Source organism: Rattus norvegicus, chromosome 1, assembly GCF_036323735.1.
Source record: "Rattus norvegicus strain BN/NHsdMcwi chromosome 1, GRCr8, whole genome shotgun sequence".
NCBI lineage: Eukaryota > Metazoa > Chordata > Mammalia > Rodentia > Muridae > Rattus > Rattus norvegicus.
The window spans coordinates 128,677,674-128,698,529 of NC_086019.1; the positions used below are offsets into that span (position 1 = coordinate 128,677,674).

The window sequence follows — 20,856 nt, forward strand, 5'->3', positions numbered from 1 at the left end:
AAGTGCGCACGCGCACCGGCAAGATGGAGGCTGCGGCCGAGCCGCTGCGGTCTGTCCGCCACCTGTCCCGCGTGCTGCTCTTCCTGTCCCAGTGCTACATTCTGTCGGGCGATGGTGAGTTCAAGGCTGGGGGCCGCACCGAGCGAGCTGGTGACAAGAGGGTCCCCGGAGCCGCGTGAGGCTGGCCACCGACGCCTGGGCGCCGCAGCCCTCCCGGCGGAGGCCGCACTGCGCTCCAGCCCGCCCGGAAAGCCCGTTTCCCTGCGGCAGTAGTCCAGAACCCGATCGACCCCGTCGTTTCCGTTTCATGAGCCATATCTGCCCAGTGAGCCCCTACCTGTTAAACACACAAACCAAGGGTATCCTATCCCAGGATAACATGTTTCTCTAATTATAGGATCCTTAAATTTAGACCATTCGCAGCCGCTGGCTCAGTCAATAAAGGATCCGGGCCCAACACGTATATTCATAGTAGTTCCCAGGGCAGCAGGTACTAGATGTTTTCTATTCTAGTAAACTATATCGAGTAGTTCCTCCCCCATTTCTGTTTTCGATAAATAATTCTTTAGTATACGAAGTCGCCTTTTGGCTTCCGCTGTTTGATGTGTTGTTGTTTAGATATGTAAATTAAGGGCGGGCAGCAGCCTTCAGTAGACTGTATTGGTGTTTGATTCCTTTTTGAAATCTAGGACTTACTTCCCTCATCCAGCCCCACAGGGCTTTTCATTTCCGTTTATTTTCTAATTTCTACCCTCTCCCAGCTCCTTAACCAATGCTGTTTCCTCTTGATTTAAAAAAAAAAAAAAAATCAAGTCTCCAGTGCTCCCTTAATGCTATGTGATGCGCTGGGAGAAGGGCTGGGTAGATACTGGAGTATAATCCGGGTGGGGTCGGATTGATGGGGGCTTGAGGAAATTACCCTTTTAGGACCTTGTTTCCTCATCATTCCGGCCACTGAAGTTATCCTGATTGAAGGCCTTTTCAGCTTTGTGATTAGAACCTTCCAACCCTGGCCCACATGGAGACAGGAACAATAGTGGGAAATAGTATTTACAGAGCTGGCCACTTCGTGTCAGTTTCAAGTATCCCTGTTTTGCTAAATGCATGCTGGCTCCTTTTGTTCATCTCTTTGTAGTTCCATTGTTTCAGGGACTTGGACTTGAAACTGTCAGAGGTCTCTCACAGATTCTTGTCTGGACATATATACTAATACCAGTATGCTCTAGAATTGGCGTCCTGAGGGTGTCAGTAGCTTCATTTTGCTATTTATTATTCCATCAATAAATTTTGATGGAAAGGACATTCGATTGGATTTGAAGAGCTGTATGTTCTGGTTCCAGTTCTGTCACATATTTCCTCTGGGATTTTGCATAGACTCTGCCTTATCCAAGCTTTAGTTTGTCCATCTGTGCTGATTGCCATTGGGTCTGGGTTGGGCCCAGCACTTTCCCTGCGTGGTCTACCAGTGAGCACTAACAGTTTTCATAGCCACATGGGAGGCAGGAATGAAGACCAATGTCACACCAGTTACCAGGTCACTGCCAGCTGGTGACAGGAACCCTCTTAGATTGCAGGTGTCACTGACCCCAACTCCAAGCTGTTCACATCCCAGCACATGTGTCATTGCTAATGATTGATCTCTCTGCTTTTGAAAATTGGCTTTCACTGTTCTTCTGATCACTGTCCGTAGAGAATCAGCTGTTCTCTCACCTCACAGAAAGTACTGAGATCCCTCCTTACATGATGAAGTGTCCAAGCAATGGCTTATGTAGCAGACTTCCTGCAGACTGCATAGAGTGTGCGACCAATGCCTCCTGTACTTATGGGAAGCCTGTCACGTTTGACTGCACGGTGAAACCCTCTGTTACCTGTGTCGTGAGTATTGTAGTCTACTTTTTCCAACTGCATGCATTATGACGTTAAAGTGTAGCTTGTACTGGTCAGATATATGATGTAATGATTTTATTGTGGTCTTTTACAACCACACTGGAAAGTATTTTTAAATCTTGCATTTGGTTCTAGGAGTATATCTCAGTGGTAGAACATATATGCTTAGTATATGTATGTATGTGTGTATGTATGTGTATATATACATACATCTATACATATATATACATACACACACACACACACATATATATATATATATATATATATATATATATATATATATATATATATATATATGGTTCTGCCCTCAAAAACCGCTGACCCACTGCTAATTTTTTTCCAAAAGTGAAAATCCTGGGGTGAGAACATTGTGTGCAAGGATGAAGTCCAGTGTTTGGACCCCTAGCACTTGTGTAAACCCCAGGCATGTCTGCATGCATCTGCAATCCCGGTGCTGGAGAGGCTGATACCGGAGGGCCTTAAGGGCTTGCTGGCTAGCGATGGCTCAGTCATGTGATTCACTGACTCGGGATCTGAATTTAGAACTCCAGGTCCAACTACAGGGAAGATCCCAGATGTCAGCCTCTGTCCTCCACATGGAGGTACTCAAGTGAAGATACAGACAACACACACCACATACACACTGAAACAAAGCATGACTAGGTAAAACCTTCCATTTCTTCCATATCATGTTATACAGTTACTAGACAGGCTGCTTGTGGTTGGATGGCAGTGCTGCTCTCTGGGTTTAAAGATGTCAGTTTGCTAGCCTATGTCCCTCATGACCTTCTGGGTTCTCAGTAGTGAGATTGGGGTACAGAGGGGATGGTAATACTTTTTTACCACAGATGAACTTGCAAAGGGATTGGGTTTGTCAGTGGTGGGAGAGACAGCATAGCACACAGCACTGTGACCAGTGTCCCACAGGGGACCGCCCACTTAGGTAAAGCTGGATCCATGCTTAGCCAGAGAGGAGTCCCAGGGGTCAGACTGAGGCAAAGTTGATTAAAGTAGAGGTGTGTGATACGCACTCGAGACTGAAGAATGGGTGTCGAGAGAGAAAGACGTAGGAAAGGACAGTACACACTCCCAAGACAAGGCTGCTTGTTTCTTAAGAGTTGCACGTAGGGACCTTCACAGTGGTCATTGTGTATGATCCTGTAACTTTCTAAGTTAACAGGCCACAAAGGCTGTAATGTACAGCAAGATTTAAAGATTCTTCAGATTTAAATTCTAATAGAAAGTATGATCTGGTTTACTCAGTTTTCTTAAATATAGCCTTCAAAATGAAATTGTGCAGTTGTTTCATGGAATATGCTATTTAGAGCTGTGGTTGAAAGGAATCCTAATACAGGAGCAGTCAGGGCTCCAAACGTTTTGACCCTGAGCACGGTGTCTTGTCTTTACGGAAGGAAGCATTGCTTCTATGGGCAGTTTTGGCTTTATGAGTGGACTTGAGATTTTTAACCGTCAACTAGCAGGAACTATAAACTAGCTCCCAGGGAAAGGGATTTAATTTCCTTCCCATATTCCCACAGGTTCTTCTTCTTTCTATTCAGTTCCATTCTCCATGGTAGGAAGATGGGTTTAATAGATGTGTGGGATACCTGGTAGCTCTGGAAAAATAAGGGTGTGAACCTTCCAGGTAGATGGAAAGGTCAGGTGATAACTTTGTTGAGAGACACTAAGCTCTGGCCCTTCTGTAAGCAAAGCGCACAGCCTTACCTCAGTTCTAAATTGTTTCACTCTTTCCTGACTCAGTCTCTCAGGGGTTACTTCTACTCTATGAGCACTTAACACATCAACCAGAATGCAGTCCAACTGAGAACCACCTGGTGGCAGGTCTCAGAACTCTACATACTTGTGATTCTTCTGAGCCGTGAGGTGCTAGAATGAGGTAGAAAGCATTCATCCCCCTCCTCCTCCCCCTCCTCCTCCTCCTTTTTCTTCATTTTTTTAAGCGTATGGGTGTTTCACCTACGTGTATCTGCCACATGCATTTGCCACATACATGTGGTGACCCTGGTGACCAGGAGAGGGCATCTAACTAGATCTCTCTGAAACTGGAGCTAGAAGTAGTTGTGTGTCTCCAGAGCCACCGCGTGGGTACTGGCAGTCAAACCTGGGTTCCTTCTTTGGCGCTTAGTGGGGGAGGTCCTTTTTTTAAGTGAAAGAAAAAAATGGTCTTCTTACAATATACTCTGATCATGCTGTCCCCTCTCGCAGATCCTCCTCACCTCTCTACCCACCCAGCTCATATCCTTTTTCTCTCTTAAAAACAACAACAACAAAAAAAAAAAAATGCAAAAAACCCAAGAAACACACATACACAATTAGAAACTAGACTATAAGCAAAAGACCAAAAAGACAAGAACCAAAAAGACAAGAAAAAAATGCCCAAACCTCTTTGAGACAAAAGTCTACAGAAATACTCTAGAGTTCATTCTGTGCTGGCCATCAGCTCCTGGGCATGCAACCTATCCTGAAGGGTAGTTACCGTCCCCAAGGAGACTCCAACAGAGAAGACCAGTTTTTCCTTGGCAGATGGGTACCAAGTGCAGATAGCTTTGTGGTTAGGGATGGGAGCCTTTGTCCACTCCCCACTCTCAGCACTGGGACCCTATCTGCAGTTAGTTCTTAATCACTGAGCGGGTTCTCCAGCCCCCTTTTATATATTGCAGAGATATGAATACTCATTATTAAAAAGCTAACAAAAGTCCTGGTGAAATGACACTCTGAAACACCCCTTTGGTTTTGTTGACACAGGATTTCTCTGTACAGCTTTGGCTGTCCTGAAACTCACTACATGGACCGGGCTGGCCTCAAACTCAGAGTTCTACCTGCCTCTGCCTCCCGGGTGTTAGGATTAAAGGTGTGCATCACCACGCCCAAATCCAGAGCCCTTTCTTTAGGTAAACTGTATAGATCTTTTCCCTTGATGCTACCTATGAACCTGCTTCCTTTATGTACTGCTAGGCCCTAAATATGAGTGTTTAGAAATGGTTGTCTGTTGATGTCATAACAAGCTGCCATGCTGTACCAACCGGGTTGACTTTGTGCTTTGCTCCTTAGGATCAAGACCTCAGGCCCCAGAGGAACTTCGTCATCAACATGACTTGCAGGTTTTGCTGGCAGCTTCCTGAGACAGACTATGAGTGTTCAAATTCCACCACCTGCATGACCGTGGCCTGCCCTCGGCAGCGCTACTTTGCCAACTGCACTGTGCGCGACCACATTCATTGCTTGGGTAAGGAGCAGAGTTTGCGGGAGCTGGGAGGAAAATTGTCTTTTCTGAGCTTACTCAAGAGCCCGTAACCAGGAACTTGAGAAGTAAATGTATTGAATTGTAGTCAGAGTCCCTCAAGTACATCACTTCTCAGAACAAGGTTCACAAACTGAAGAAGCAGCAGGAAATCCTCTGCTCTCTTACCTTCATCGTAATCTGGGATAACACAGGAAAACTGCCTCAGGTCTGCAACAGATTAGCATCCAGCCAGTACTGATGGCACCCAACCCCTGAGGGCCTTGCTTTGTCCTCCTCCTGCCCAGGGGTGACTCATGATCTGACTTTCATTCTCTGCTTCCTTTCAGGAGCTTACCAGCCCCATAGCTTTGTCTTCTGTAATGGCTGTCTTCTTTTACTTTCTTAACTGCTCTTGACAACCTAGCTCTTCTCTGGCACTTACTGTCTTTTTATTGACAGGGTTTATTTTTGTTGCATATAGCAACCTTCAGTAGCCCTCAGGCCCTTTCCCAAGCTGTGAACTCTACTTTCTTTAGAAGATCTTTGATGATGAGCTCTGTGTGTGTGTGTGTGTGTGTGTGTGGTGTGTGAGTGCGTGTGTGGTGGGTATGTGTGGGTGTGTGTGGTGTGTGTGTGTGTGGGTATGTGTGGGTGTGTGGGTGTGGTGGGTGTGTGTGGGTGTGTGGTGTGGGTGTGTGTGTGTGGTGGTTGTGTGTGTGTGGGTATGTGTGGGTGTGTGTGTGTGGTGGGTGTGTGGGGGGTGTGGTGTGTGTGTGTGTGGTGTGTGTGGTGTGTGGGGGGGGTGTGTGTGGGTAGGTGGGTGTATGTGTGTGTGGTGGGTGTGGGTGTCTGTGTGTGTGTGTGTGTGTATGTATGTGTGGGTGTCTGTGTGTGTGTGTGTGGTGGTGGGTGTGTGGGGGTATGTGTGTGTGTGTGTGGTGGGTGTGTGTGTGGGTATGTGTGGGTGTGTGTGTGGTGGGTGTGTGTGGGTGTGGGTGTGTGGTGTGGGTGTGGTGTGTGTGTGGTGTGGGTGTGTGTGTGTGTGTGGTGTGTGTGTGGGGGTATGTGTGGGTGTGTGTGTGTGGTGGGTGTGTGTATGTGTGTGTGTGTGGTGTGGGTGTGGTGTGGGTGTGTGGGTGTGTGTGTGTGTGTGGTGGGTGTGGGTGTCTGTGTGTGTGTGTGTATGTATGTGTGTGTGTCTGTGTGTGTGTGTGTGTGTGTGTGTGTGTGTGTGGTGTGTGTGTGTGTGTGTAGTGAGGGGGCGAGGGAGGAAGGGGGGATGGAGATGTGGCTGGCACTTGTGGAGGCCTGAAATTAGTGTTGGGTGCCTTCCTTGGTCTCTCAGCGAGCCCAGAGCTCACCCATTCCAGCTCTAGCAGTCAGCTGGCCAGGAAGGCTTTCCTGAAAGTCCCTGCCTCCTCAGTACTTAGATTGCATTTCTGCCCAGCTTGTCTGTGAGATCTGGAGATCCAAACTCTGGTTCCTATGTGTGCATGCAAAGTGCTTATCAGTGGAGCCTTTGCTCCAATCAGAACAGTTAGAGTCAAGAAGCTTAAGTTACTTTCAGCCCAGCTATCATGTGTTTTTATTGTTTTCTTATTCTGGGATCATAAAGATAAAAGGCATCTTTTTTTAAAACCAAATTTGGCTTTTCATATTTAGGTGTATAATCCTCTGGAGTTCATTTCTGGTAGATGATGACTTTATTTCTCTCCATGTGGCTAGCCCTAAGTTAACAATATAAGCACTACATCTACTGTGCTTATAAATGGCAAAGAGTTTGTTTTATGCTCTTACAGTGGTGAATGTTTTTGTAAAAAGAGGTAACTTATTCCAAATTCCAAGACCATTGTTGATAAGTGAGTTTCTGTGAGAATATTTTATGTTGCCCGTGTTTCGGTGTAAAGCGTTTCCTCTTTTTTTTTGAAGGTAACCGGACTTTCCCTAAACTGCTGTACTGCAACTGGACTGGAGGCTACAAGTGGTCGACGGCTCTGGCTCTGAGGTAACGCTTTGGTCCTGCTGCGTTAACTGCTCCTGGGTTATCTCTGTGTCAGAGGGACCTTCCAGCATTTCGCTCAGCTGGGCTTGTCTCCCTCTGAGCCTACATTAGGGAGGTACTGAGAGACAGACGTGGGAGGTGACATGGAACTCTGGAACTGAGCTGTGCTAGCTTCTCCGAGATGAGACTGACGTGCTGGAATTACTGTTACGAATTGTTAGAAACAGCCAGGGTTTCACACCCGAACACACCTGAATTACTAAAATACTGTCTAATAATGAATATTTTAAGTAATTTATTGCAAAGAGTAGTAATGTGCTCACTGAAAATTGGGGAAAATTAAAAGCACTTAATTTAAACATTTTTGTTTGCTGTGTGTGTGTGTGTGTGTGTGTGTGTGTGTGTGTGTGTGTGTGTGTGTGTGTTTGTTTATCTGCCAATCTGTGGCACACATGAAGAGGCCAGAGGACAATTTTGTGGAGTCAGTTCTCTCCTTCCCCTTCTGCTTGGGTTCTGGGGATGAGACCCAGTCACCAAGCAAGCACCTGCACCTACTGAGCCATTTCGCTGGCCCATGACAAGCATTTTAATTACCTCTAATTATTAATTATGCAGCCTGGTTGAATACCTGTAACTCTTACATACAAGTGAATGTTGAGCATGTGAGCATTTGCTGCAGCATTGACTGCTGAGTCCCAGTGATTGCCAGGGCCTGGGTAGGTGATTAATAATGGAGCCGGACTCCCCAAGTTACCCTCTGGCCCCCACTGTCACACACATACACCATATACTGCATGCACAAAAGGAAAGGAAATACACTTACGGATTATTAAACTGTTCAGCCGTGTCTAAAAGAATTGAACCCGCTCTTCCCATGAAAGGGAAAACCAGGAGGGACTGCAGTCAGATGAGTGATGGAAAGATACGCTGGCTGTTTACACCTGAAGTCTTAGCTCTGGCCCGAGACCTGAGCCTGCAGTGGGTGACGCTGGGGCAGGGCTGCTCTTCGCTTACTTTTGGGCCACATTCTTTGTCTTGGGCTGTCCTGTGTGGAATGCCTGGTGGCAACCCGACCTACTACTAATTGTCAGGACACTCAGTTTTGATGGAATCTCTCCAGTCCCATTGGTGGCAACATGGCTTCTGAGGAGGATCTAGGCTTGAGGAAAGAGAAGAATCCTGCCTGGGAGTGGGGATAATTGAAAATAAAGAGGAAGTCAGGGTAAAGTCAGATGTGACAAACCAGCTTTGTCTGCAGTGATTCAAATGGAAACCAATAGCTGCCCTTCAAACACCTCTGTCTGTTCATCTTGTTTCTTGAGGTAGGCTCTTGCCATGTAGTTCTGGCTGGCCTGGATCTTACTATGTAGTCTGACTGGCCACAAACTCACAACAGTCGTACCTCAGCCTCCCAGGGCTGGGATTACAGGTGTGGGCCACCAGGCCTCCTGAGCCAGCCAACCAGATCTCACCCAAATTTAATATAGTTTTAGTCTCACAGAAAAATTGCAAAGGAGAGAGAGGCCCATGACACCCTTCTCAGGGACCCTCACATTGGCAACATTTTACATCACACACCGCTGAACAACTTACCAGAATTATGGAAGCTTTTTTGTTGACGCTCAACGTGGATTTTTCAGAATGTTCACTCTAAGGAGATGTCTGTGGGTTTGCTCCAAAATGCTGTTGGTTCCATGGCCCCCTCAGATACCAAAACCCCTGGGCACTCAAGTCCTTTTATCACATAGTGTAGTGCTTGCACACAGCAGACAGACATCCCATCCCTTCACCTTCCGTTATCCCAGCGTGGCCTATGCGATCCCGTGTGAACTCCGTGTAAATGCTTGTCACTTGCTGAGGTGTAATGACAAGGGAAAGGTTATACTGTCCAGTATAGATGGGTCTTCTCTCAAGCGTTTGTGTTCCGCGGCTGCTGAGATGCAGAACCTTCATTTGGATACTGAGGGCCAACTGCTGTGCTCTGGGGAGGGTGTAGGACGCCAACAGAGTTGTGGGTACCTGTTGGAGCCAGGGCTCCTCCCCTGTGCACTGTGATGTTTGCTTTGCGCTTTTCCATTATTTCCCAGCAGTTTTAGGTCTTAAACTTTCAAGAATCACTCACAGTGATAAGATGAGGTGACTTGATCTGGGTCCACCAGACATGTCAGGTGCCTCAAGACTCAGTTCCTGCCTCCACACCAGCATGCCAGGTCCCTCAGTGGGGGTCATTTCTGAAACAGAAAATGTTGGGTTTCAGCATAGCCAAAAAGTTGTGTTTCCTAATTCACCCCTGCTTCCAAGAGTCAAACCCAGGCCCCACACATGCTTGCTTATCTTTGGCAGTCTTGTTGCCCGTGGTTGTTGGTGGGGTAAATGTGTGGTCATGGGGGTTCTATCCTCTCAGACCCTTTCCTCCTCGCCTGCACTTACGGAGTTGAGCCGTTCTGCTTTTCTTTTGCAGCATCACCCTTGGGGGCTTTGGAGCGGATCGCTTCTACCTGGGCCAGTGGCGTGAAGGCCTCGGCAAGCTCTTCAGCTTTGGTGGTCTGGGAATATGGACCCTAATCGACGTCTTGCTGATTGGAGTTGGCTATGTGGGGCCAGCGGATGGCTCTTTGTACATTTAGTGTGGTTATGTGCTTCAGAGAGCAGTGCGTAGAGTCCTTTGTGCGAGGTGGACATGGTGTAAGAGGGGTATTTATGTTTTTAATGTACAGCATCTGTACTTGGCTTGCCTTGATGAAGGTAAAATAAAGAAATGGAACACTGAACCACATAGCCTAGAACTTTTATTTACCTGAAATCCCCTAGTGTGTGTGTGTGTGTGTGAGAGAGAGAGAGAGAGAGAGAGAGAGAGAGAGAGAGAGAGAGAGAGGTGTATGAGAGAGAGTGTGTGTGAGAGAGAGATTGTGTGTGTGTGTGTGTGTGTGTGTGAGAGAGAGAGAGAGAGAGAGAGAGGTGTGTGAGAGAGAGTGTGTGTGTGAGAGAGAGATTGTGTGTGTGTGTGTGTGTGTGTGTGTGAGAGAGAGAGAGAGAGAGAGAGAGAGAGAGAGAGAGAGAAGTTAATCTTAAAGCCAGAAAAACAAAATGGCAGAAAGGCCTGCCTGAGTCTCACTGTGTTACTTTATCTTCCACCTTCAAGTTCTTCAGCTTCAGCCATGGGAGATGGTCACATATTCTCCCAGCTAATGTTTCTCACACAGACTTCCGCCCTCTGTAAGTTGTGAGTGTAACGCCTTCATAGTATGATCTGTGTCAAGGGAGATGCAGTTTTCTGTCGTTTGCCATTGGATTCTGTGAGTGACTGAAGCAGTTGCAGGAGTACAGAAACTTAATGAGCTTGGAGGACCACATTAATCCAGAGCAGCCTTCCGGTCCATGTCTGTCAGGAGTACTCATCATTGCTTATACAAATAGAGGTGATTTTCAACACATCCCTCCATTCCAGCGGGTAGGTGGTAATAGCTCTCTGGACCATTGACACGGGAAGTGTTAAAAAATTACTTGTGTGACAAGTGTATTGGAGTGGTCACAGACGTGTTGTAGCCTTTCATGGAAGAGAAAAGAGTAACGATTTAGTCCAGAAGGAGCTTTGCTAAGGGTTGGTTTGAAGCTGAGCTCCACATTAATATCTGGGCAGGATGGTTAGCCAACATCTAGATCCAGAAGTCACAGCATACCTCTGGGGACTAGTTACTGAACTCATGGGTAGCCAGCTGCAGTGTCTCATGCTGAGGCAGGGACTACACTGCAGCAATTTTGAAGATAACCTGGACCACATGGTATGTTCCAGGCTAGACTGTCTGCAGAGACAAAAGGGGAAAAAAATCCCTGGGGCGAGCTGCCTTAAACTGTGATTCAGTCATTGTTCCCCTCCTGGTCTGCCCTCCCACAGTTTTTCATCCCATCCCCCCTTCTCTAAAAGGATGTCCCCCACCCAACCAGGCCTCCCCACTCCCTGGGGCCTTAAGTCTCTTGAGGATTAGAAGATTAGGTGCATCTTGTCACTGAGGCCAGACCTCTGCTGTCTATGTCAGAGGCCTCTGACCAGCTCATGTATGCTGCCTGGTTGGTGGCTCAGTGTCTGAGAGATCTCAGGGGTCCAGGTTAGTTGAGGCTGCTGGTCTTCCTATGGGATTGCCCTCCTCCCCAACTTCTTCCAGCCCTTCCCTAGTTCAGCCACAGGGGTCCCCAACTTCAGTCCATTGGTTGGGTATAAGTATCTGCCTCTGTCTCAGGCAGCTGCATGTTGGGTCTCTCAGAGGACAGCTATGTTAGGCTCCTGTCTTTAAGCACACCATAGCCTCAGTAATAGTGTAATGCCTTAGAGCCTCCCCTTGAGATGGATCACAAGTTGGGCTGGCCCCTGGACCGCCTTTCCCTCAGTCTCTTCTCCATTTTTTGTTTCTGCAGTCGACCCCAATCCTCCACCAGATGCCCTTTGTATCTACTTGAGGTGGGCTCTTCAAGTTCCTTCTTCCAACTGTTGGGCAATTCATCTAAGGTCCCTCCCTTTGAGTCCTGAGAGTTTCTCACCTCCCAGGTCTCTGGTAATTTCTAGAGGCTCCCCCCCACCCCAGGTTGCATATTGCCATTCATTCTGCTGGACCTCAGGACTTCTCTCCTGTCTCCCCCTCCTCCATACCTGATCATGTTCCCCTTTTCCCTCCCTATCTCCTCCTTCACCCAGATCCCTCTCTCCCTCTGCCTTCTGTGATTGCTTTCTTCTCCCTCCCAAGTAGGATTGAAGCATCCTCACTTGGGCCCTTCTGCTTGTTAACCTTCTTGAGTTCCTGTGGAGTGTATCCTAGGTATTCTGTATTCTGTACGTTTTTGGCTAACATCCACTTATTAGTGAGTACGTACCATGCATGTCCTTTGGGTCTGAGTTACCTCACTCAGGATGATCATTTATAGTTCCATCCATTTGCCTGCAAAACTCATGATGTCCTCAGTCTTAATAGCTGAATAGCATTCTGTTATGTAAATAAACAAGATTTTCTGTGTGTGTTCTTTCATTGTGAGACATCAGGGTTGTTTCCAGCTTCTGGCTATCACAAATAGGGCCCCTATGAACATAGTAGAGCATGTGCCCTATAGTATGGTGGGGCATCTATTGGGTATATGCCCAAGAATGGTATAGCTGGGTCCTCAGGTAGATCTATTTCCAATTTTCTGAGGAACCTCCAGACTGATTTCTAGAGTGGTTGTACCAGTTTACAATCCCACCGACAATGGAGGAGTGTTCCTCTTTCTCCACATCCTCGCCAGCATCTGCTGTCACCTGAGTTTTTGATCTTAGCTATTCTGATTGGTATAAGGTGGAATCTCAGGGTCGTTTTGCATTTCTCTGATCACTAAGGACTTTGAACATTTCTTTAAGTGCTTCCCAGTCATTCAAGATTCCTGTTGTGAATTCTCTGATTAGTTCTATAGCCCATTTTTTGATAGGGTTGTTTGGTTTTTTGGTGGTTAGCCTCTTGAGTTCTTTATATACTTTGGATATTAGCCCTCTATCAGATGTGGGTTTAGTAAAGATTTTGTTCCCATTTTGTACGTGGCTGGTTTGTTCTAATGACAGTGCCCTTTGCCTTACAGAAGCTTTTCAGTTTCATGAGGTCCCATGTATCAATTCTTGATCTTAGAGCCTGAGCCATTGGAGTTCTGTTTAGGAAATTTCCCCCAGTGCCAATGAGTTCGAGGCTCTTTCCCACTTTCTCTTCTGTTAGATTCAGAGTATCTGGCTTTATGTTGAGATCCACTTGAGCTTTGTGCAAGGTGATATATAGATCTATTTTCATTTCTCTGCATACTGACTGCCAGTTAGACCAACCCCATTTATTGAAGATGCTTTCTTTTTTTCCATTGTATATGTTTGGCTTCTTTGTCACCTTTTCCCATAGGTGTATAGGTTTATTTTCCATAGGTTTATTTCTGGATCTTCAATTCTATTCCATTGATCACCCTGTCTATCTCTGATCCAATACCATTACAGTTTTATCACTATTGCTCTGTAATACAGCTTGATGCAGGGATGGCGATTCCCCCTAGAAGTTCTTTCATTGTTAAGAATTATTTTTACAACTCAAGAATTCTTAAGAATCTTCCGGGATCTTCTCTGATTAGAGATGTGGCGGGAGCCGGGAGCAGTTCCAGTTTTTGACACTAGAGGGCGCAACCCCCTTATGTTCCAATGCTGTTTCCTGAAATCGCCGAGTTTGAGTTTCAGCAGTGTTTCCAGTGTATCAGGAAAGGCGGGACTGCCTCTGTGGAAACACTGGGGCGTGCAGCTGCAAAAGCAACTCCTTCAGGAGGACCTAATTGAGGGCTGCCTATGAGACCAGCATTCCTGCAGGAGGACCTAATTGAGGACTGCCTGAGAGAGCAAGAATTGCCACTACAAACAATGCCAGCGAATCAGGAACTGCTGTTTAGAAGAGACGCTTTCTTGGAACCAATGGGGAGCAGGTGGAGGGATTAAGGAGTTCACAGCAGCGCTCAGGTGAGCTTGCCGCAGCACCTCCCACCTGCTCCCAGGGTCTGTGTCCTTGACTCCGAGCCAACTCACCCCAACCTCCAGTGGGCAGGTAAAGTCGGTAGAGGGCAGAGAGCTGTCCAGAGCACAGGCACACTTCCAGCTATGTGGGCTTTTCTAAGAGTCTTCTTGCTTATCTGTGAGACTTGGTTAAGCAGGCATTTTTGTGGAAAGTAACTTTCTATATACTTTCCCAAGAAGCAACCGTTTTGCCAGCTCTCTCTTCCTCCCCTTCCTTAGCTCTATGAAAAAGACTGTCAGCTTTCCATTTTGAATAGCCAAGGTGGAGTGAGGGAAGGGACTCTGGGGTGTTGCCGACTTAAACACGATGGTGGGGGGTTGGGGATTTAGCTCAGCGGTAGAGCGCTTGCCTAGCGAGCGCAAGGCCCTGGGTTCAGTCCCCAGCTCCGAAAAAAAGAAAAAAAAAAAAAAAAACATGATGGTGAAAGAAATAATTAACAACTAGCTGGACAGGTGGTCATCCTTGTGGCCTCCAGATATCAGACAAACAGCAGTTTTTAACGGTGAGAATGTCAACACTCACAGTCCACAGAAGGGGTCCCGAGTGGATTATGCACAGAATACTAAACCGTTTGCAGGAAGGGGTAGCTTTTGGAGGCTGTAGGGCATTAGCCAGTGGTATGCACAGATGCTTACACAGTGACCCTGAGAGAGAACCTTTCAAATACAGTTTAAACACATTCACCAAGAATGTGTCTTAAAACACGGTGGTGAACTCATGCATGACCCCTAAAGGAATCTACAGAAAGAATCATATTTGCAGAGGCTACCAGAGAAGGCACCATGTGTTACAGACCCCTTGTTGCTAGCTACAGGGTGCCCAGGTTTGGGTGTGACTTTCAGGTTCTTCTGTGCTCACTGGACTGGGGCCTGCTCATAGTTTGTACAGTCTGGGAAGTCTAATATCCAGTGGAGTTAGGGACACCGAGGAACCATTCATCTTGGCATTGCCTTTCTGGGTCTTCATATCATATTCATAAACAGGGTCCTTCCAGCGCTCCTGTAATCCATGACGGTTTGGCCCCCATGACTGATCACTTGTATAGGCCCGCTTCCTTGGGTGTTAAGATTTTTGACAGCAGTGGAAGTGGGGGACACAGCGTTTACATCTAAGCACATGTGCCATGTGTATTAAGAAGCTACATCAGTCAGCCCATGTCTCCTGAGACAGGGCTGATTTGCAGCATGCAAGTCTGTCACATCATACATGTCTCCGCCTCGCTCTGTCAGCCCGTGTGCCTTTATCCACAGTTCCTCCTGGGAAGTTGTTGTTGCAGTAAAATTATACAAGCGTACAACCGGTTCCCACGAGTTCCCACTCCGAGCAGACCCGTGTGCTCTTGCTGTTTCTCTGTCAGCTGCTTTGACACACTGACACACTGTGTCAACCCCTTAGCGGGTTGTTATCATGCCTGAGACCCACATCATGTTCCACAGGCCGTGCTAGCCCCAAACGTTCCTTAGCCTAGCGTGGCTTGCTGTCACAGACTCTGCTCACACTCCCAACAACTCAGTGAAAACATGACTCAACAAACTCAAGAAACCCAAAACCAGGTTTATATGTTAATGACTCACTGTATAATACGTCCACGCCATTAGCTTACAACCAATTGATAAGGATATAAACTGCCCACCTGGATAAGATATGCTTTGCTCATCTAGACACAAAACCCTATACACACCCATCCCTTAAGAATAGTCATAACAACCTGTAACTATGTAGAGATGCACGATGAGGACCATTTACGTCTGCCTCCATGTTGCTTCTCTCCGCTGCTCTCCCCATCGCTCCAGTCTCCTCTCCTCTCTAAAACTTTTCTCCTGCCCATCTTTCCCTTCTCGTCCAGTGACAGGCCTCGTTCTATCCTGTACCTGCCTTCACCTGCATAATGACATCAACCTACAGGGTGTCACACTATTTATTTGTAGCACTTTGTTCCCCACGCCCCCACAGCCTCTTGTCCGAATATCTGCTGAGGGAGTTCCTGCTGTGAGTACCGGGAAGGCATCGTCCTGCATTTCAAGGATGGCAGTTGAAGTGCCTTCTGGGAGATAAAACAAATGACCGGCTTTGAGTAGATGCCTGTTGGTGACACCATGTTAATATTATTTCTGCAAATTGCTGAGAAACAATTCTGGTTCGTGGTGCTTGTAAAAGAGATTTCTTTTTAAAGTTCCTCTGCCTCAATATTCTCAAAATGTACAGCCATCTTCGCTGTGTTGTGCTGCCTCGCTGGAGTAGGCCACTTCTCCACCTTGTGCCATAATTGCATTTCTGTTGGCGTAGCAGCACCTCAGACGCTAAGGAATCTGCAGATGATTTGAACTCAGAAGCAACAAGTGGAAAATGAGCCATATGTGCTGACACTTGAAATCGGGGGGGGGGGGGGAGAGCGCGGTGACTACAGATCAGGCGTGGCATGTCCAGTTAGCTCTGGAGTAAGTCAAGCACCACAAGAATGTAGGCGAGGTGGCTCAGCTGTTAAGAGCTCTCTGTGCAACTCAGGAGGGGCGCAGTTTCGGCTCCCAGCATGCACATGGTTACAACCACGTGTAACCTCAGCACTAGGGGACCTGAAGCCCTTTTCGGGACTCCGTGGGTATCCACATGCTGTGTACGCACAAACTAAAAATAAAAATAATTTTTTTCTATTTTTAAAGATTTATTTATTTCATTTATGTGAGTACACTGTCGCTGTCTTCAGACGCACCAGAAGAGGGCATCGGATCCCATTACAGATGGCTGTGAACCGCCATGCGGTTACCGGGAGTTGAACTCAGGACCTCTGGAAGAGCAGGCAGTGCTCTTAGCCACTGAGCCATCTCTCCAGCCCCCAAATAAATCTTTTGAAATGCATAAGGTAAATTAAATTAATTTTTCTTCTTATCATATTCATGTTAAAAATAGAAATGAATCTTTTAAAATGTAGAAGGAATTTATGAGTTAAATTATTTTTTTTCTTTCATCATATCCATGTGGATATACTCAACTACTAGGCCACATTCACAGTCCTTAAAAATTATTAAATTGCATTTGCTTACACACACACACACACACACACACACACACACACACACACACACAGACACACACATACACACACGGTGTTTTGATACAGAGAAGCCAAGAAAGCTAGCAAACCTAGCAGCACACATAGTTACCTTTATTTTTTGAGGTAAGACCACTTTAAATCTACTCCATAAGTTTCCAGTTGAGAACATAGTAACTAGTTCCCATGAGCATTGTACATGTATGTTTTTTCTTTCTTTCTGGTGTTGCCAAACTCAGTGCCTTGTGTGTGCTACAAATTATGTTGTCACAGGATTATACTCCTGGCCTGTGTGACCAGACATCTTACACATCTAACACAGATGACTTACGGGAGGTTTATTTTAGCTCCTGGTTTCAGAGAGGTTTCAGCCTGTCAAGGTGGAGGGGGCAGGGATACAGGCACAGCCCCACCCCTTGCAGTGGGAGCATGATGCTCCAGGGAGAAGCAGGTTGGAGCCAAGTGTGGGTCTAACCTCGAAATGACCAACCACACCTAATGACCTATCTGTACCCACCAGGTGCCACCTTCTCAAGGTACCCCCAACTTCAAAATAACAACTTACGGTCCAACCGAGCCTTCAAAACCTGTGGGGAACACTTCATATGCAACATAAAGCCCTGTACCTCTGGCCCCTGGATGCCTGTAGTCACTTTGAAATGCAAAATGTACTTAGTCCAGCCTCAGGAGTCACTCTGTTTGCACTGTTCAAGAGTCCAGAATCGTAGGACCACCAAAATGACTTAGCAGGTAAAGCTGCTTGTATCCAAGCCTGACGACCCTGGGACCCACATGGTACAAGAGAGAGAAGACTCTTTCAAGTTGTCATCTGTCTTTCACATGCACTCTGGCACATGCATACCCCACATATACATACATGCACATACACACAATATATATATATAGATATATACACATATATACATATATATAATAAATAGAACTAAAATTTGACTCCAAAATATCTTCTGAAACCCAGATAAACTGACCTGTGGACCTTTGTATTAAAAAACAAGTTATAGGTTGGGGATTTAGCTCAGTGGTAGAGCGCTTGCCTAGGAAGCGCAAGGCCCTGGGTTCGGTCCCCAGCTCCGAAAAAAAAAAGAACCAAAAAAAAAATATATAATCTTCCACTGTACAATGACAGATACTAAACATTCCCATTCCAAAAGAGAGAAATTGGGGCACAGATAGGAGAGATGGACCAAAGCAAGACCAATATTTACCTTTGTCAAGATAAACAGTCCTATGGTTCCATGTTCAGCATCTGGGGTAGAGTTGCCTCACCTGTGTTCCAACAGGGTTGGGTGGCCTGCCCCTGTGGCCCCGCCCCTATGGCCCTGCCCCTGAGGCCCCGCCCCTGAGACCCCGCCCCTGAGGCTCTGCCCCTGTGGCCCCACCCCCTGTGGCCCTGCTTTCTGTAATACATTTGGACTATATCTACTCATTGTCCACAGATTTCCTTAGCATACATCCCATGTTTCTGGTATCATCAACATCCTAGGATAGGGGGTGTCCGTTCTAACGTAGGGTTCACCTCTACAACTTCACACGGAGGCCAGTGGGGCTTCTTGCAGGAGGTCCGACCCTTGCACACATAACCAGACATCACCAGTGTTACTCCAGAACTTCAGCACAAGCCTCCTCTACCCACCACTCTGTGTGTCTGTATGTCTGAAAATCTTCTGTGAAGTCGAAATGGAGCCACGCCCCCCTTTATCAAAGCTGCATTGATCTCTGAGTGTCTGGGCAGCTGACCCTGGAGAAACACTTCCCCCTCTGACTCTCTTCCTGTCGCATACCCAGAAACTTTCAAATGAATTTGCATTTTTATACCATAGGGCCTTCCATGGGAGGAGTTTCCTCTTCAGAGCACCTTTTCTGTTACCCAGAGTAAAGGGCCCTGCCTTCCTTTTACTGATTACCAAAGCTTTGTCCAGACTTGCTTCATCTAGGGCTTCAGAGACATTCCTTTACATTTTTCTCTTTCTTTTTTCTTTTCTCTTTTGACTAAACTTAATCTTTTTCACATTTTTCTACTCTGAATTTTTACTCTGAATTCTCACTGTATTTCCAGCTAAAAGTGGCCGGCATCAACCCTTCTGCGGCCTGGAGGCTATTCTATCTTACACTTTTCATCTCCAAATAATGTACTCATTATTTTTAAATTCAACCTCACTCTAATTTTCAGAACACAGGCAAAGGTATTGCGATATAGTTCTTTGTTGTTTTTAGAATGTAGCATAACTGATGTCTTGGTTTGAGTTTTATTGCTGTGAAGAGATGACAAAATCAAGACAACTCTTATAAAGGGAAACATTTAATTGAGGCTGGCTTACAGTTTGGAGGTTCAGTCCATTATCATCATGGCAGGAAGCATGGCAGCACACAGGTCGACATGGTGCAGGAGGAGCCGAGAGTTCTACATCTTGATTCACAGGCAGCAGCAGGAGACTGCATCACTGGACATAGCTTAAGCATAGGAGAGCTCAAAGCCTGCCCTTTCAATGACACACTTCCTCCAATATGGCCACACCTCCTAATAGTGCCAATGGTCCAAGCATTCAGACATATGGATCTATGGGGACCGCACCTATTCAAATCACAGCTAGCCTGTAACCACATTTCCTAGTTGAGCCCTTTGTTTCCATCTAAAACATCATAAGCCCATTCTTCACCAGTTGCGTTTTGATCAGCTTTCTGGTCTACCCATAATTACCCACTACGTGGGGCTTATAGCATTAGAAAGCCTCTCTATCCCACAGCTCCAGACCCTTCCAAGTTTCTCCTGTAAACCAACTCCAAAGGTCAACCACATGGTTAGGTCATCCCACCATGGTCCCATTTCCTCTGTACCAGTTTCTATATTAGTTACTTTTATTCTTACAGTTATCAAACATCCAAAAGCAGCAACTTCAGGAAGGTAAGACCTGCTTTGGCTCCAGGTTCCACAGAAGTTTCAGGCCACCATGGTGAGGAAGATGTAGCATCAGGAGTAGGAGCTTAGAGGCAGAAGCAGGAGGCAGTGACTCTTCCCATGGTACAAACAGGAAGCAGAGAGCATAGCCTAGAACCAGAGCTAGGTATGTCCTTCAAAGACAGACCCCTGGTCACCTACTTTTTGCCAGCTAGGTTACACAGCCTAAACTCTACACAGCCTTCAAAATGGTGCTACAAGTTAGGGAATGGTCCTCTGAAGGGCAGTCCATAAGACCTTGTGCGTTGACTTGATAATCTAGAAACGTTCACTTACACATTCTTGAATTCGGGGTATTGAAATTACCTCTATAAGCGCATTGTTTCCTTCTACAAATAATAAGGTGAGACGGGAGCATATGCTGACATGTAACATAATTTATGTTCTGTGAGAGCAGTAAGCTTGAAGAGTGGTGCCTAACATTAGTGAAGTGCACAATGGATAAGTGACGACGCGTGAACACTTGAGCCTGTCTGGGAGTAAACGGGACGTCTGCAAGTATTGCTAACAGTTTTGAAAAGGTGATACGGGTGCTGGAGAGATGACGCAGCAGTTAGCACACCACTGCTGCAGACGTCCTGAGCAAGGTTCCCAGCACCCATGCTGAGCGGCCTGGAACGTCTAGCTCCAGATGATCTGATGTCTTCTTCTGGACTCTGCAGATGCACATACACAAATGCACGTGCACGCACACACACACACACACACACACACACACACACACACACACTTGATTAGTATTAAATAAATCTGTTTTTTTTAAGATTTTAAATAGTGGTAGAGAAAAGCTGGATAATAACATCTCTCTGATAAAATAAAATAAAATAAAATAAATAAAATAAAATAAAATAAAATAAAATAAAATGACAAACAGGAAATAGTGGAAACCAGCACATCATTCCCTAGAACGGGCTCTCCCAGTTTCCTAAGTCCCTGTTCCAGAGTCCAGTGTCCATGCTCTAGTGTCCTAGCCCTTCTCACCTCCTCTCCCACCCTAAACACCCTCCAGCTCCTGGGCTGCCCCCTCCCCCAACCCCAGCTACTCATTCTCCTTATGACCCTGCTATTCTCCACATGCTCTCCCTCATTCTCTCTCTGTTCCTTTCTTTCTGTGTCTCACCCCCCTCCCTCTCTCTA

General features: G+C 46.4%; 1 protein-coding gene across 5 annotated transcripts; it reads left to right on the forward strand.

The window, feature by feature from the left end:
• Positions 1–6: 6 nt before the first annotated feature.
• Positions 7–9,907, forward strand: Tm2d3 (TM2 domain containing 3). Of its 5 annotated transcripts, none has more exons than NM_001106267.2 (6): positions 7–114; positions 398–490; positions 1,691–1,875; positions 4,963–5,137; positions 7,064–7,139; positions 9,598–9,907. In NM_001106267.2, exons 1-6 carry the CDS (start codon positions 24–26, stop codon positions 9,761–9,763), a joined length of 786 nt encoding a protein of 261 aa, NP_001099737.1. In that variant the 5' UTR covers positions 7–23; the 3' UTR covers positions 9,764–9,907. The 5 variants fall into 5 exon arrangements, with proteins under 5 accessions (NP_001099737.1, NP_001406384.1, NP_001406385.1 ...); NM_001419455.1 differs by having other exon boundaries at positions 1,718–1,875; NM_001419456.1 differs by having other exon boundaries at positions 413–490; positions 1,718–1,875.
• The last annotated feature ends 10,949 nt before the right edge of the window (positions 9,908–20,856 follow it).

Excerpts from the sequence above, each read along its gene's own strand:
- Tm2d3 (NM_001106267.2), top strand. The coding sequence starts at position 24 with ATGGAGGCTGCGGCCGAGCCGCTGCGGTCTGTCCGCCACCTGTCCCGC. Across the intron at positions 491-1,690 it reads AGTAGTTCCCAGGGCAGCAG|AGAATCAGCTGTTCTCTCAC; the intron begins GTACTAGATGTT and ends CACTGTCCGTAG. Across the intron at positions 5,138-7,063 it reads CGACCACATTCATTGCTTGG|GTAACCGGACTTTCCCTAAA; the intron begins GTAAGGAGCAGA and ends TTTTTTTTGAAG.